At 48.0% G+C, this 15,890-nt stretch overlaps 8 protein-coding genes across 8 annotated transcripts; 5 read left to right on the top strand and 3 right to left on the bottom strand.

The window, feature by feature from the left end:
- Positions 1 to 269: 269 nt before the first annotated feature.
- On the top strand, positions 270 to 1,863 carry TRUGW13939_11172 (uncharacterized protein; the record flags this gene model as incomplete). The annotated part of the gene is made up of 6 exons (XM_035494280.1): positions 270 to 410; positions 476 to 1,063; positions 1,124 to 1,181; positions 1,233 to 1,295; positions 1,346 to 1,457; positions 1,545 to 1,863. 6 exons carry the CDS (start codon positions 270 to 272, stop codon positions 1,861 to 1,863), a joined length of 1,281 nt encoding a protein of 426 aa, XP_035350173.1.
- A 22-nt stretch (positions 1,864 to 1,885) lies between these two features.
- On the bottom strand, positions 1,886 to 3,538 carry TRUGW13939_11173 (uncharacterized protein; the record flags this gene model as incomplete). Its single annotated transcript, XM_035494281.1, has 1 exon — positions 1,886 to 3,538. The coding sequence occupies one exon, from the start codon at positions 3,536 to 3,538 to the stop codon at positions 1,886 to 1,888; it is 1,653 nt and encodes a 550-aa protein (XP_035350174.1).
- A 49-nt stretch (positions 3,539 to 3,587) lies between these two features.
- TRUGW13939_11174 (uncharacterized protein) lies at positions 3,588 to 4,566 on the top strand (the record flags this gene model as incomplete). Its single annotated transcript, XM_035494282.1, has 3 exons — positions 3,588 to 3,768; positions 3,831 to 3,997; positions 4,057 to 4,566. 3 exons carry the CDS (start codon positions 3,588 to 3,590, stop codon positions 4,564 to 4,566), a joined length of 858 nt encoding a protein of 285 aa, XP_035350175.1.
- Positions 4,567 to 6,436: 1,870 nt separating this feature from the next.
- Positions 6,437 to 7,021, top strand: TRUGW13939_11175 (uncharacterized protein; the record flags this gene model as incomplete). Its single annotated transcript, XM_035494283.1, has 2 exons — positions 6,437 to 6,639; positions 6,727 to 7,021. 2 exons carry the CDS (start codon positions 6,437 to 6,439, stop codon positions 7,019 to 7,021), a joined length of 498 nt encoding a protein of 165 aa, XP_035350176.1.
- Positions 7,022 to 7,432: 411 nt separating this feature from the next.
- Positions 7,433 to 8,984, bottom strand: TRUGW13939_11176 (uncharacterized protein; the record flags this gene model as incomplete). Its single annotated transcript, XM_035494284.1, has 4 exons — positions 7,433 to 7,477; positions 7,540 to 8,739; positions 8,801 to 8,850; positions 8,906 to 8,984. 4 exons carry the CDS (start codon positions 8,982 to 8,984, stop codon positions 7,433 to 7,435), a joined length of 1,374 nt encoding a protein of 457 aa, XP_035350177.1.
- Positions 8,985 to 9,225: 241 nt separating this feature from the next.
- TRUGW13939_11177 (uncharacterized protein) lies at positions 9,226 to 10,389 on the top strand (the record flags this gene model as incomplete). The annotated part of the gene is made up of 4 exons (XM_035494285.1): positions 9,226 to 9,478; positions 9,556 to 10,068; positions 10,123 to 10,228; positions 10,290 to 10,389. The coding sequence occupies 4 exons, from the start codon at positions 9,226 to 9,228 to the stop codon at positions 10,387 to 10,389; spliced, it is 972 nt and encodes a 323-aa protein (XP_035350178.1).
- A 206-nt stretch (positions 10,390 to 10,595) lies between these two features.
- On the bottom strand, positions 10,596 to 12,188 carry TRUGW13939_11178 (uncharacterized protein; the record flags this gene model as incomplete). The annotated part of the gene is made up of 5 exons (XM_035494286.1): positions 10,596 to 10,695; positions 10,751 to 11,272; positions 11,323 to 11,749; positions 11,803 to 12,025; positions 12,099 to 12,188. 5 exons carry the CDS (start codon positions 12,186 to 12,188, stop codon positions 10,596 to 10,598), a joined length of 1,362 nt encoding a protein of 453 aa, XP_035350179.1.
- A 302-nt stretch (positions 12,189 to 12,490) lies between these two features.
- Positions 12,491 to 13,533, top strand: TRUGW13939_11179 (uncharacterized protein; the record flags this gene model as incomplete). The annotated part of the gene is made up of 4 exons (XM_035494287.1): positions 12,491 to 12,848; positions 12,903 to 13,083; positions 13,147 to 13,298; positions 13,352 to 13,533. The coding sequence occupies 4 exons, from the start codon at positions 12,491 to 12,493 to the stop codon at positions 13,531 to 13,533; spliced, it is 873 nt and encodes a 290-aa protein (XP_035350180.1).
- Between the last annotated feature and the right edge of the window lie 2,357 nt (positions 13,534 to 15,890).

Here is a 15,890-nt window from a genome sequence, read left to right on the forward strand (position 1 = left end):
AGGGCTAGCCCCGTTTTCTTCTTCTGACAAACAAGGGAAAAACAATGGCAAACAAAGACAACCATCAATATATAGCTCTGTTGAATGCAGCACTTTGATGCTACTGTGCTATACTATTACAGTTGATATGCTAGTATTTTGGTGTTGAGATTTGCATTTATCCAACGTTTAGCCTTCCATGTCTCCTTGATATATATTGCACATTGAATCCAGTGTCAAACATCGATTGACACTGCAATATCCATATCCACATTTACCGGCGTATCAAAATGACGTCCTTCAGCCCACCCGGAGAAGAGCATACTGAATTCATGCAATGGTCCATTGCACAAGGGGTCGAGATCAACGGCGTCGCTCCAGCCCGGTTTCCCGGACGGGGGTTGGGGATGGTAGCAACCAGAGACATCCAAGTAAGCTTCCAAACATCCGAAGAAACACATGCTTCAATTTTCAAGAAATGCTAAATTATCTCTAGGCAAACGAGGTGATGGTATCTGTGCCCATATCAGTCATGCTGAGCGTCGACGGCATCCCACCCTCATTCACAAACCTGTTTGTTGACGGAATACCAATCCACGGCCTCCTCGCCGCCTTTCTCACACACGGAAAGCCAGAAATCCTCAAAAAATACAGTCTGTGGAAGGCAACATGGCCAACGCGTCAAGATTTTGAAGAGAGCATGCCCATTCTCTGGCCCGAGAAACTACGCGAATCAAACTCTGCTCATGCCATCATTCCCCAGGCTGTCGACTCGTCGTCCATAACATTACCACCATCGGCATCTGGCCTATGGAACACATTTCGCAAAAGGCCCCTTGTTCAGGAATACGCAACAAAGCATCAGAACCAGCTTGCGCAGCAGGAGAAGCGGCTACAGGCTGCGTGGAAGGGCGTCACGGCCGTGTTTCCCGATACAGACTGGGATGCCTTTCTGTATTACTGGCTGATTGTGAATACACGGAGTTTTTATTATGTGAAGCCTGGCGAAGAGCCCCCGGAAGATGCTAATGAAGCTATGGTGCTGGTGCCGTTTGCGGATTATTTCAATCACAAGGATGATGCAGTGAGTTTTCTCTAGAATTCTTTAAAAACCCTTTAAGGCGTTAATTCTGACGGTTAAAAGCAATGCCATGTGGAGTTTGATGGACAAAACTATATTTTTCAGGCCACCAAAAGCTATGGTAATTTGCCTTTCTAAATTAGGATGCATAGTTTACTAATGCTTTTCCTAGAAAAAGGAGAGGAAATCTACATGAGCTATGGCACACATCCAAATGATCTTCTCCTGATTGAATGTAGGCTTTCCCCCCACTTACTGTAATAGGCAAAGTACTGACAACTGCAGATGGCTTCTGCCTCCAAGAAAACGAGTCCGATACAGTGTATTTGGACGACATCATATTTAAAGATCTCACCACGGCGGAGAAAGAAGAGTTGATATTTCAACAATATTATGGGTATGTTAAAAAGAAAAAAAACACTCGTTTGATGCTATGTATATCAACCCTATGCAAACCCTAAACGCTAATTAAACATGCTAAAAGGAACTACCAAATCACAACCGAATCCGGACCCTGTTTCCGCACCGAGGTTGCTGCGAGCATGAAATGCATGTCTCGGCGCGACTGGCGCAATTACATCCAAGGCCGTGGTGCTGTGACTCCAAACTCGGAAAAAGTGAACAGTATTATCAGATATTGGCTCGAAGCCTATCTCAAGGAAGCCAACGTCACAATCGACAACCTGGAAACCATGCTCAAAGCAGAAACGGTCGACTCGACGGCATCAAAGATCAAGGTCTTGATAGATAGATGGAACCAGATAAAACACCTGTGCAACGAAACGGTTTCGAAGCTGGACTGAAATGAAATGCCTGGCCAGCACTTTATCGTTCGTCATCATTTTCCAAATTCGAAAAATCAAACGGCACGGCACCCGCATCTCGTTGTCTCAGGATATAGTTCTTGCCTAGCACCAGCTGCATAAGCATGTAATTCAAGGCGCATTTGATACCCAATTCGTCGCCTCGGCGGACAATGTACCCGTTGATATATTCAATCTCAGTTCTTCGTAGCCGTTGCATATCTTGGAGCATGGAGCTCGTATTCGCTGCGGTTTTGTTGGCTAGGTTGATTGCTAGATCTTTTAGTCGTTCTGTTGCAAACCGGGATTGGACTCCTGGAACGCCTTCTAGTTCTGGCAATGCGCATATGACAGTTGAGATTTCGGCTAGTAGGAGCCTGATCGCTCGTGTGATGTGATAATTGTAAAGAAGCTCTCCATTTTGCGAGTCCAGGAGAACGGTGAACGAGTTGATGACGCAGTTCATAGCCAGTTTTTCCAGCTGATATTGGATAATGTTTGTAGGGCTCTCAGCAACAGCCACGAGTGGAGGTGTCAATGTCAAAGTACGTAGGAGATACTTTGTAGACGGGGCCCAGTCTTCCTCTCTGACATCTGGAGCTCCCTGCGAGGGCAGTGCGCCGAGAATCACAGTGCCCATACCGGTATATTCAATGTGGAAATTCTGAAACCCTTTCAAGCCGTGTGACACAACACCCTGTATATAGTGTGGCCGAGTGTTGGGATCGGGAAAGACAACCCTGTTGACTTCGTCCATGATCCCCATCCCATTCTGAAGAAAAAGCACCGTAGAATCCGGAGTCAAGCGGTGGCTAACCGAGTTCAGCGCGTTGACCGTCTGGGGCGCCTTGGTGGTTACAATCAGACATTCAATCTCCTCGTCATCCTTTTCCGGTTCCATCGAGTTCCAGTCTTCGCCTTGAGTCGAATATACTGTTGTATCTTCTTCTTCCTCTGATGAGTGCACACCTTTCTTACGAGCATTCGGTGAATACGGTAGCGAAAACCAGATATTCCTATCCAGGACATTCACGTCAAACCCAGTCTTTATATCATCCAGCCCATTCGTCATCAGCGAGACCGACTCTTTCCGCCGAATCCATTGGGTGTACATTTCACGATTGTGCAGCAGCAGCGTAATTGGCGGTCGCGTCTTTCGCGATGCTAGCGAATGGGCCACAAAGCAACCAACATTTCCCATGCCGATGATATGTATCCGTCCAGACAAGCTGCCGCCTGTTGTTTCGGGGTATTGTTCATTGCCGCTGGTGGCTCTCAGCGACAACTCTGTCGACGACGACGATTGCTGCTGTTTTGTCGAGTAAGTCCGTGCCGCCAACGCACGAGGGCGAGATGACACTGTGAAGAACTGACAGGTTGCGAAGCCATGTTCGCTAATAACACCAATCCGCAGGAGCGGACGGCGGAGTAGTTTCGCAGACACTTTGGAGGTCTCTTTCGTGAATATAACAGTCGTGATTTCGCGATGTTGTAGTTTTTCAAGGACGAGAAGCTGCAGCCAGTTCTCGACGTTCTTGGCTAGCAGTTGAAAAGTCGAAGAGCTATACTCTGTAACATTTAAATGTTTCTGAGCTCTTGCGGCCGAGGCGCCACAAGACCCGCCGCGTGCTCTCACCGCCCGCGGATCTCCAACAAAAAAAAAGTCGTCCGTCATTATTCTGCAACTATCAAATTCAACAACCAAGTCGAAAAACAAAGTCGAAATGGATGTCGTCGATCTACAACCAGCTGTTGAGCGGCTCGAGGAGAATATCGACGCTTTAGAAGAAACGCTACAGAAACTCCTGGGATCGTCATTAGAAGAAACCTCGCGAAAGCTACCTTTGCTCGACCGCGCAAAACTGCATGTTCTGGTTACTTATACGCTGGAATCACTTTTGCATTGTATGTCATAAAAGAAAATGAGGATTATTATTTTTGAAAAAAGTACTAACCCAGAATACTAGCCTACTTGCGACTGCACGGCGTCGATGCAAAAGACCACCCCATCAACACAGAATTAACTCGCCTGAAACAATATTTCGCAAAGATCGAAAACCTCGAAAAACAGCCCGAGAAGCGCACAATGGCATTAGATCAGGGAGCCGCTCGGCGATTTATTTCTCGCGGTCTTGTAAGTGACCTACCTCATCCTGACACGAAACGAACATTGGCTCATTCCTTTTTAAATAGGCTGGCAATGACAAATTCGACATTGCGCGCGCCGAGAAACAGGCCAAAGAAAAAGCGCGTGCGCAGCTCAAAGCAGCACTGATGGCTCAGAAGAAACAGAGCAAGCCTGAATCACTAGCTCTAGCGGTAGCAACCTCGCAAGAATCATCAAATGATACGCCGCAGTCCACGAGTCGTCCGCAACCCGACTCGGATTCGGATTCAAGCTCTGACTCTGAATCAGAAGACGAAACCAAAGAAATTGCAAAAGACGACGCGGCAAAGGAGTTCAAAGACTCCACCGAATACATCGAGCTGGCTACAGATGAACCCACGGGGCGAGAGACGGCCAAAACAAAAGCCAAAAATAGAAAGGAAGAATTCATGTCCAAAAAGGCGGAAAAAAGGGCCAAGAGAGAGGGCAACCAAATCAAGAACGAAAAGCAACGCGATGTTCGCAAAGAGCAGCGTCTGAAAAAGAAGGCCATGAAGAGGGACAAGAGAGCCAAAGAGAAGGGCAAAGCCAAGTGATTGTTTCAAGACTTCTATACTCACTCTTTTACGATGTATGAATATATTTGCATTTCCCAGAATTCGATTGGGAGGACGGCGTTTGGTGCTTCTGCCCTACATGTACAAAAGACATCACCGTGCAATTGAATCAAGAAAGTAATAAGTGCATGATACGTAACGTTCTAACTAGACCGAGTCTATACATGAACAAACGGGATATAGTACATTGGCCGACGACGGAGAATTGGCCTCCATATAGCTACATGTAGGACTGGTTCGGAATATAGATACGTGTGTACCAAAAGATTAAAGGTCTCTTGGGCGGTCAATATATATGGTTTATATCACAGACGCCAACAGATCCAACCATGCGGGGTCATAGCCCATTAGAGTGATGAGCCTTGTTGCAAGTGTCCGTAAGTCATCCAAAAATAGATCGAATGAATCATTTTCATTTTGGCCATTTGGCAAGGCCAGGCCCCATAGTTGTCCTCGAGTGAGGGTGATTGTTTGTTGGGATGCAATTTGGGAAGGAGGCACCGGAAAATTGTCTAACGAATATTAGATAAATCCTTTTTCTTCTTAAAAAGGGGAAGGAGTATTATAAAAGTACCTCTCTTTGCGTACTAACAGTGTCGGTTGTACCGCGACGCTCATACGTTTCCACGTACCCTGTCACACAGTCTCTAGCACTGCCAACATAAGAGAATCTCATCACAATCAGTAGCTGAACTACTGGCTGTCTAATTAATATCTAGGTCTGCGTGTCTTTCCACGCCCTAGTGTTGACCCAGGCCAGCCGCATTCACCGACAATACTCGGCAAAGTTAAGGCGTGTGGTAGGTCACATATTGCTCAAATTCTGGACCACCAAGTTCAGAGACGAGAGATTTGGCAGTAAATTCTTGCAAATTAATGTATTCAAAGCACTTTTCTTCACGAGAATGCAAAAGATGCTGGTTGATCTCTCGTAATATGATTTCCTTGGATGGCGTTTGCGCAGAACTTGATGAGGGAGGACTTTTCATTCTGGGCGCTAGAGTTTGAAGAAAAAGCAAACTTTCTCAGCATGTTAACTACTAACAAACAGAAGGAGATTTGGCAGTTTGGTCAGTCCTTATATCCAACAAAATGCAGGAGGAAGTCAATGGTTTGGGGGTTGGTTAAGAGTCTGGGAGCGGGGTGGAAGAAAAAAGTGATTTGGGGAAGGAACCCGTGATATTTGAAGGGCGGTGGGGCAAATTAATGTTAGATAATCACGTTCCACTTTGTCATTGTAGAGTCAATTACAATGGTGTAGAGAATTCTCGTTTACATGGCCTATTGAGTAATTAAACTTAATACAGGCTCCAAATAGAGAAACTCATCGTTTGAATAAACGTTTGAATTAAATTATTCATATATATAGCCAGGCTTGCATATATACCAGACAATACTAGCCAGGTTTTTTATTTACTGTGTCCAACGCCATATTAATACATATTAATGTTTTTGATATCAGATCTTCCAGGAGACAAACAGATATCTATGGTAAATCATGGGGGAATATTCCTTGAAAGGCTAGGCAGTACTACGTCGAAGAGTCACGGTTTCCAGCCCAAAAAACAGCCTTTCCACTGACTCCATATAAGTACCTAATTGTATATTATATCTATATATTTTGTGAAGTGCTAAATATATACTGTATGGAGTTCCGAGGCTTAACGCCGAGGGCCAATCAGCAGCGTGCTTATTGGCACCTTCCTCGGGCCCACTCGGATAATCAGTTTTGCCTTCAACACCGGGACGCTTCGAGTTGCTTCTCTCCTCCATACATTTATACCACCACCGCTCTTTACAACAAACACCCTCACCAGTCTATCTATCCCCCCAAACAAAAACCATCAAAATGCCTCGTCAAAGCCGTGGTCGTGCCACCCCTGCCCGCAGCGCTCCTACTCGCCCTACTGCTGCTCCGGCCAGACCTGCCGCTCCCCAGCAACAGCGCAGCCAACCTCACTCGACCTCTGCTCAACCCCCTGCTCAACAGGCTGCTCCTGTGCAGCAGAGCGCTGGACCCGGTCTGTTCGGACAAATGGCCTCTACTGCTGCGTAAGTCTTAACAAACTCACTACCGAACCTGTCTTGCATACTGGTCAACTTGAAGAGAGAACAAAAACTAACGAAACAACAAAACAGTGGTGTCGCAGTCGGTTCATCCATCGGCCATGCCATCGGCGGATTCTTTGGTGGCGGCTCCAGCGCCCCTGCTGAGCAACAGCAGCCCCAGCAATACGACGCCGCCGCCGCCCAGCCCATGGACAACGGTCTCTACGCCAGCCAGAACTCTGCCTCGGCGTTCGAAAACCCTGCGTGTGCCACCGACGTGCAAAATTTCCGCAAGTGCATGGACGACAACCAGGGCAACATGAGCATCTGCGGATGGTACTTGGATCAGTTGAAGGCTTGCCAGGCTGCTGCTAAGCCTTACTAAAAACTGGCTAAAAAGAAGAGAGCCAGTGATTTCTTTTGTGTTGCATAGCATAGATACCATCGCCAGACATCGTATGAAGTCAGATGTATAACGCCATCTTTTTTTTTTCTGTGTCGGGTTTTGTATAATACTACTACTGTGACATGCAGATAGCCAAGTCTATTTTGGACATGGCTATCTGCATGTCATGTCATGTCTCTTATCTGAAGGAAGATCAAAAATACCAAAAAAAGGAACATGCTCCCCTCAGATCTTTTTATTATTTATTCACCATAAGAATAAACAAAATTCAAACAAGACTTCGTGACGCCATGCCGGAATATCTCCTCTCATGATCAGAAGCGAAAGACCCGAATTTATACATAATAAAAGCAGAAAAAGAAAGTAAAAATAATACACTCAGATTGCTCGTTAGTCGTTCTTGTGATCATCATTTCGCTTGGGCTCAAAGTTCAGCTGTGTAGAGTAGGATTGTTAGTCACGAATGAACATTTTGAAAAGCTGACGGAAATACCTACAGTATTCCCATTATAGAACTCATTTCTATCCTGCTCTTGGTCCCGCAACGTGCGGACATTGATTCCACCACCAGTCATCCTTGGAGTCGGTCTTGAGGAGGTAGCTGTCGACTGATTCGAGTCGTCTGATGAGCTCGTTGCCGCTTGCCTAGAAGACACAGCAGCAGCAGCAGAAACGCCAATCCCCAAAAACGACCCGACAAGACCAGCAGCACCTCCAACTACTCCCGAGACCAGACCATAGCCTGCTGATACTGCTCGGCCGGGAAGGCTATCTGTCAATGATGGAGAGGCATATGCCTCGATGTAGGATGGCACGGGCACCATGACAAGGCTGGCTGTAGGTCCTAGGCCGATCTCTTCTAGAGCACGTTCTTCTTCGGCGGCGGAGATGGTGTAGTTTGGAAGCGGAGTCAAGATGTGTTTGAGATTATAAGGCTGCGAGTCACCACCTCGATGGCCCTCCAGCCAGGGACGGACATCTTTGCGTATTGTTGCCGAGAGCGGGAAACTGGCGCGAACAGAGCTGCCGTCAAACAGACGAACCTGCAGGCGATACTCTGAGACGGGTTTTCTTGCTGATGCAGTACCACTGGTATTCTGTGCTGCAGCAGGTACAGTGGAAGTACCCTGGGTCTCAGCAGCAGCTGCCGTCTTAGACCGGTTTCGTTCTTCGGCTGAGCGTTGCTTGCGAGCTTCTTGGTCTTGTTTGATTTGGTTTCGGATTCGCTCTCGTTCTTCTTTTTGTTCCATCTTTTCGCGCTGGAGCTTGAGTTGCAGTGCACGCCGGTCCTTTTCTTTTTTGTCTGTTTGGGTTTGCTGTGGTGCCGGTCTTGCAGGCTGTGTTGTCTCAACGGGTCTTTGCTCGTTGGTGGTCACTTGTCGTGGTTGTGACGATGGTTCTGTAGGTACGCTGGACGCAACCGGTGGCTGTTGATTCGCATCACTCGTCGTCTCTGTGCTAGTGGTAGTGGAAGTCGATGGTTGTTGTGCATTGCGATTAACAACAGCCGTCTTCAACCGCGTCTGGAAATCTTCCTTGTGCGTGCCTGCAGCAATATAATCCTGAACCACCCCATTCATTATCACAAGCACAGCCGGAAAGGCCTGAATCGGACATATCGAGGTCAGAAACCCGGCTTCCTGAGTGCCAGCGGTGAGACGGAGCGTGACCGAGTTGTCTGATAGTAACTGGTTTATCTAGACAGGGTTAGTGTTAGCTGGTTGTTCTCCGATGCAATGCAAGACCAAAAAGCCATACATCATCTTCAAAGTATTCATTCTCCCACTTGGCGCTTTCATCCTGATCGTCTACCGTTCGCCACTTAGTAGAGCTTCTCTGTCAATGCGGGGAATAGCGACATACCACGAACAAAACAAACGACTGACTTGGCTTCGCGCACGGCGAGAGCAATCCCGCTTTGCAGGTCACCTTGATAAAACATGATGGGCTATTTGCATGATTTTAAAAAGAAACCAGATGCAAATGCCAGAGATGTTTGTACAGAGAGAGAGAGGAAGCTTGGCTAGCTTGGAACGCAGCACGAGTGGGCCTCCGCTGATCCCCGGACCGCGGGAATTTCGTCCCGAGATATCTCAACCTTCACAATATTTGTTTTGACAGCTTTGCGCCTGACCAGGCGTTACTAATTTATACACACATACACGTATGCTCAGTCGCATCCGATGAAGCTTTTATTTCCCGGCCTGTCCCAGGCCGCCAGCATCTCCGCGCGATCAGCTCTGCGAAAACAACCACAGTCCTCCTCAGCGGCGTTCGACTCGATATGCCTACGATGCCGGCGCCAACAGCTTCGATACAACTCTGGGAATAGCAAGCAGCTCGCCGATGATCCGCAGTGGATATCGCCCATTGACCAGCCATCCAAGATTGTGCGTGTTGGGCGTCGACATGGTGGTCCTGGACTGGTCCTGCTAGGTGCGTTACACACACTCATATATATATCTATATCTATCTATATATATATACATGTGCATAGCTAATTGTTTTTTTAGCTTTAATACCCATCACAGCCTTCGCCCTCGGAACATGGCAAGTCCAGCGCCTCGACTGGAAAACCAAACTCATCGCCAAATTCGAAGACCGCCTGGTCAAACCACCACTACCGCTGCCACCACGCCTCGACCCGAACGCAATCCCAGAATTCGACTATCGCCGCATCGTCGCGCGCGGAAAATTCCGTCACGATCAAGAAATGCTCGTGGGTCCACGTATGCACGAAGGTGAAGATGGGTTTTTTGTGATTACACCGCTGGAGCGCGGAGATGGTATGAGTACTGTGCTAGTCAACCGTGGCTGGGTTTCGAGAAAGCTCAAGGATCAGAAAGACAGGCCACTGGGTGTTCCCCAGGGCGAGGTTGTGGTCGAGGGTTTGTTGAGGGAGCCAATACAGAAAAATTATTTTACGCCGGATAATAGACCGGACAAGGGGCAGTTTTTTTTCCCGGATATTGAGGAGATGGCGGAGTTGACGAAGAGTCAGCCGATTCTTATTGAGCAGACTATGGGTATGTTTTTTTTTTAAAAAAAAAAGTTGTTGAATCTATACTGACTCGTTGTAGCTCCCGATCTAATCGAGTCTCTGGACCGAGAAGCCAAAGGTATCCCCATCGGACGAGCCGCCCAGGTGAATTTGAGGAATAATCACGCCCAGTATATCTTCACTTGGTAAGTACTATATACAAAACACCTGCTCCCAAGGTTCATAGCTGATTTGTTTGTCCAACAGGTATGGCCTCTCTGTGTCCACCGCTATCATGCTGTGGATGTTGCTTCGGAAGCGTCCGAATGAGGCAGTCCGCAGGATGCGTCAGAGCAAAAACACGTAAATGTATCCTGTTGCAATATTCCTGTATGATAGGCTTTGGAGATGAATATAAATATTTCGACGTCAGTTAGTCGGGAACCTCAAACCCCGGATCAATCAATGTAAAGCCCCCTTTTAGCTATCAGGAGTGTTGGTTGGAGGTTGCTAGCCTGTCGCCAGCCAATATATGTATGTTGCGTGCGCGCTGATAGTAGCAGTATGGAGACTTCAAGGAGGCAAAGACAGGCGCATGTCCTGCAGTAGCTCTTTCGGTAAATGCCTCTGGGCGAGCGAAAATACCGAGTTGGTGTTGTTGACAAGACGCTGTCTGCTTATTATTAGAAAGAGAAAAAGAAGAGAAAATGCTCCTAGGAAAAACATACCGCCTCATCAGAGTCAAGACATCGCTCTCGTCAATCGTCCGCCGACCTGCATGTTTGGCATACGTAGAAAGATCCTCACTAGCCTGCTCAAAGAACCATTCAGAAGCCTGCTCGACGGCAGCCAGGGTTTCCTTGCTGATTTTCGCCTTCTTCACAGCCCCAGCGCGCGCAAAGCGCATGGCTAGTCGCTTTACCACGCCGGACGGTAGGTTCGGGACGGGAATGCCATGGCGGGACAGCTTTTTTTGCTTTCGGCTTCTCGCCAGGGGCTCATCGCGTAGTCCGCCGCCAACAACCCCAGGTGTGCCAGGCTCGGAAACCTGTTCGGGCATATTTGTTGAAACCCCTCCGAAATCACCTGCTTCGCCGTTGGGGCTTGAAGAGGCTAGTCCGACATCAGGCTGGTCAACATCCAGCATGAAGTTATCTTCTTCATTTGGCAAGGCTTCAGCTTCTACCGCTGGAGGTGGAGTAGGGAAAGTAAAATCCAAGCTGAAGCGACCTAGGTCTTCGGTGTCACCCCTAAAAATCTTTGTTAGAGAGGATAAACACGATTTGAAAGTAATACTCACCCGCCAAAGTCTGCTTGTCCTAGAGGAGAATCCTCCACGACGTTATCACTGCCCTGCTGAAGTGCCGTCAAATCTCCCGCTTCTGAAAACACGTCCAGCCGCGTGAGATCTTCAAAATTATCGCTCCCAAAGGTCATGCGCCTCCGTTCTTGATCTTTAATGCTGATATCTCGTCGTGCATATTCAATAGAGTGCTGTGTAATATCGTCATCGTCAAAGGCCACCGACATTCGCGGCGGCCGTAAATCCGAGCTGCCATCTTCGCTTGTCCCGCTTTCATCAATCGGCAGTGACAACCGTGGACGTTCAGGTAATGGCTCATTGTCGAGAACCAATGTTTCGTCTTCCACTGGCGATGAAACATCCGGTGTCGATGATCGTTCATCTTGAGGCGAGGATTGAATTGGTTTAGATACAGGAGCCAGAGCTATTGAGAGTCAGCTACGTTCAAATGATGGACAGTGGTATTAAAGAAATTACCCCTGCCCAGATTCTTCAACAAATCAAAAGCCGTTTCTCTCTGCGGACCGCGAGTACTACGTCTTCGATCTCGACCAGGCGTATTAGCGCCGCGGCGTTGGATTGCGCGCAGGCCAAAGGGTGTCACAGGAGCAGCGCGGGGAGTCCGACGAGTGACCGAGCGAAGAAGCGCAGACGGCGTTGCTAATGTCGTGTACCGAGGGGTTGCAGGCGCCGGAATTTGCTGTAAAAAGGTTTTAGCTACATCAATTGCGACCTGCGATGTGCGATCTGCATGGGTTGTGTGTGTGGCTCACTGTTGGAACTGTCACATCTTGATCGATGCTTGATGCAGTATCATCAGATTTCCGCCTCGCGGGTCGACCGCGGGGTTTGGGGGTTGACATTGGGGAGGGCAGGTCAACACTGCAATATAAAATAGTCTCACAGTCTCAAATTATAGATTTTCACAGACCCAGTGACAGCGACGTGAGATGATATTGTATTGTCAGATGCTGTTGTTGTTGCATGTTTGGGTGGAACGCGTCTTCGCGGAGCTCCGCTGAGCCTTTCCCGGAACGGTTAGCGTTATCGATAAGATAAATGCGATTGCGATTAAAATTTCTCGGCCTTCGACAGATCATTCTGCAAGTACAATTGGAAACAATTGGAGAAAGAAAGAATAAAAATGTCAAAAGATTCGGCAAAAATGGCAGAGACACAGAAATCCTCCTCTGCAGCACATGCGAAAAACCACGACAATAAACGGAAACGCGACGATGCAGACAAGCAGTCGCAGGGTGCGACTTCAGCAGCAAACAAGAAGCAAAAGCCATTAGGAAACAAACACGATAAGAAGAACAAAAAAGACAACAACGCCGGCAAAGGTGGCAAAGAAAATGCCAAAAGGCCAGCAGGAACCCCGAAGCAGCAAAACCACGACGAAGCGTTTGACGAGTCTATTGGCAAGATGGATGGGCAGTTACTAGCAGACCATTTCCTGCAAAAGGCCAAAAGGCACAATAAAGACTTGTCGGCGGTTGAATTGGGCGATATGAGTATCCCAGGTACGTATATCGCAAGTAACATTGTCTAGTTGGGGTCTAATACAAGTGTTCTAGTAAATGCATTCTTCGATACGACGTCGTTCCAAGGGCCACGAACTTTGGCAAAATTGCCCGAGTATCTGAAAGAGTGTGACCGCAGCAAAGGCTCCGATATAGGCGTGGCATCTGAAGAAAAGGGCAGTCCACATACTCTTGTGGTAGCGGCAGCAGGTCTTCGAGCGGCTGATATTGTGCGGTATGCTTATACAATTACGAGACAATAGACACTTTGGACGCAGGAATCTAACACAGCTTTTAGTGCCCTACGACCGCTGCAAAGCAAGGATGCTACTATCGCCAAACTGTTTGCAAAGCATATCAAAATCGACGAGGCCAAGCAATTCCTCGAGCGAGCGCACACCAACATTGGCGTGGGCACTCCCCAGCGCATCATTGATCTTTTAGAAGCGGGTAAGTATTCTTTCGTGTTTTTTTAAAAAAGTGATATCTACTAACTAGCCCAGGATCGCTCAAAACAAAAGACTTGAAACGCATTGTGGTGGATGGCTCGCACATTGACCAGAAGAAACGCGGGATATTTGATATGAAGGAGATGTATTTTCCATTGCTGAAGCTGCTCACCCGACCGGAATTTTGCGAGCGGTACGGATCGAAGGAGCAGGAGTTGAAGGTACTTGTTTATTGAAACAGGACCAGCCTGTCAAAAGTGGATTTTTATCAGCCAGGCGTTGGGTTCTTGCATATACATAGGTTTAAAAACCAACAGTAGACTTGTTACATTTCCGCCCCCACAGTTACATGTAATCAGGTATCTATGCATGTAATCGTCAAACTCGCCTTAAAAAATGTTCTCTTCAATTTAATTCTATGGACGTATACCGTTCTAGGAGACAGGTCCAGGTCATTAAAAAGATGCTTTACATCCCTGCAGAAATCCTCCACCTCATCTTCGATCACCTCGCCTATGCATACGAACACGACCCCGAGGAGGCCACGTTCCCCTCTTTGCGCGTTTTTGACAATACACTGCCCCTCTTAGAGGTGTGTCGACAATGGCACGACCTTTTTTTGCCCAAGGTCTATCAATCCTTGGAGCTGCACTTTGAGAGGAGGCAGCTGTATCTTCTCGCCCGGGCAGCACGAGAGAATCCTAGACTGGGAGCTTCCGTATGCAGGCTCTGGGTAGACTGCCTGACGGATTGGGGGAGCCGCCGCTCTTATGATGTTGATGATGACGACGATGATGATTATTATTATGATGATGACTATGATAAAGAAAAGGAAGACAAGGAGCTCGTTGACGACCCTAGAACAAAGCCATTTCACGATATCTTGGAAATGGCCGGCCCTGACCGTCGCAAATGGCAACGGGATTTACTCCGAAACTCTGGCGAAGCCTGGATGGCGATTTGCTTCTTCTTCCTGCCCAATCTGCAATCCTTCAAGTTAGAATACCTCGCGGGTCCCAAACCGTGGATGCCTCTTGCGCTCTCTCTGATCGCGGGCTCAAATGACGCTCAGCCCAAGACGCCGACGCTTCGAAAGCTCGAAGAAGTCATCATTACTGGGAACCGGGGCCATGTGTCTCGTCCGGATTCAGATTTCCTACCTTACTTCCACCTCCCATCCATGCGAACCTTCTGCGGATGCGAGATCACCGAACCGAGCAAGGGACAAAGAAAAACAAACCAGATGCTACTGTCAGCGCCGTTCAAGTCCTCTGGAATAACCGAACTAGCATTGCATTGCACATACGGCGCTACCGGTGTAGGGGAGTATATCACAGCGTGTGCAAATCTTCGAGTCTTCCTGTACGAGCACACTGTCATGGAGGTGGAGAATGGCCATCATCCAACATGGAGTCCTAGCATTATCTACAATGCGTTGACTACGCAAAAGCACAGCCTCCAGGTGCTATACATTGGGTTCTGGGACGGGAACCCAATGTCAAATTCGAGCTCGTTTATGACCAAGGATCTCTCTGCGCATTGGTTTGGCTCTCTGCAGGAATTCAGCCAACTACGTGAGATCGCCGTGCCTCTGGAGATACTTCTTGACTACCGGACAGACAAGGAGCATCCGCAGCTACCATTGTCCGAAACACTGCCAAGCAGCGTGGAAAACCTTTACTTGGGAGCAGTCGACGACATGGACTTTGACTTGGTTGCTGGTGCTCTCCGGGCTATGCTGTCATGTCGCAAGACGCGGTTTCCCTCGCTTCGAGGCATTGAGATATGGTTTCAAATTTTCTCGATTCTGAGGCAGAGGATGCGCATGTGGCGTTCGAAGGGTGATGAAGCCTTTGCAGAAGTCAAGGAAATGTGTCTTGCGGAAGGCGTGAAGTTTTGCCTTTCAGTTCCGTCACAGAGCCAGATCCGGCATCAATCCCCATCGTTATCCAGCTTCTATTCTTTAAAATCGGATCCATACGGAACGCCTGATTGATATCTATCCAAATCAAGATAATGTTGCAGGGAGGTATATGATATCGTATGTAAACAAGTAGTAGTATCCGGAAAACCGGAGAAAAGACCGTGCCAAGAGCGGGGCTCCTGACTCTAACCGCCTTCGGAAGTAGCCTCAGGAAGCCACGGCTTTTGCCAGCCAATCAGCGCGGATCCCTGATAACGGTCAATCGATGTAACGCAATTCTGCCTTGTTGCTGATATTGATCATCTTGTGACTGTCTCAGACGGTCTTGGTCTTTGCAAAAAAAAGAGTTGTCAGGTGGAACATGGTCTAAAGCCTAGAGCAAATCCTCTATGGAGAGAGAAACACGTGACGGATCCGGCGGGGTGGACTAAGTTTGCTGCAACCGCAGTTTCTTCAGGTTTAGCCGAACATCGCCCCACCCTTTCTGAATATGTGATTCGTCAGGGTGGGTTTATGAGCAGCATGAGACAGCGGATTGGCTGGACCTGAGGGGAAAGTGGAGACAAGGCCCGTCTCCCGGGACAGTCTAGCCGCTTTTGGGTATTGGGCTAGTTCCTTCCACCTGTCGTAGACTCGTAGGAAGTCGACGATGGAGCATCAATGCGATTA

Source organism: Talaromyces rugulosus, chromosome VI (assembly GCF_013368755.1).
Source record: "Talaromyces rugulosus chromosome VI, complete sequence".
Classification (NCBI taxonomy): Eukaryota; Fungi; Ascomycota; class Eurotiomycetes; order Eurotiales; family Trichocomaceae; genus Talaromyces; species Talaromyces rugulosus.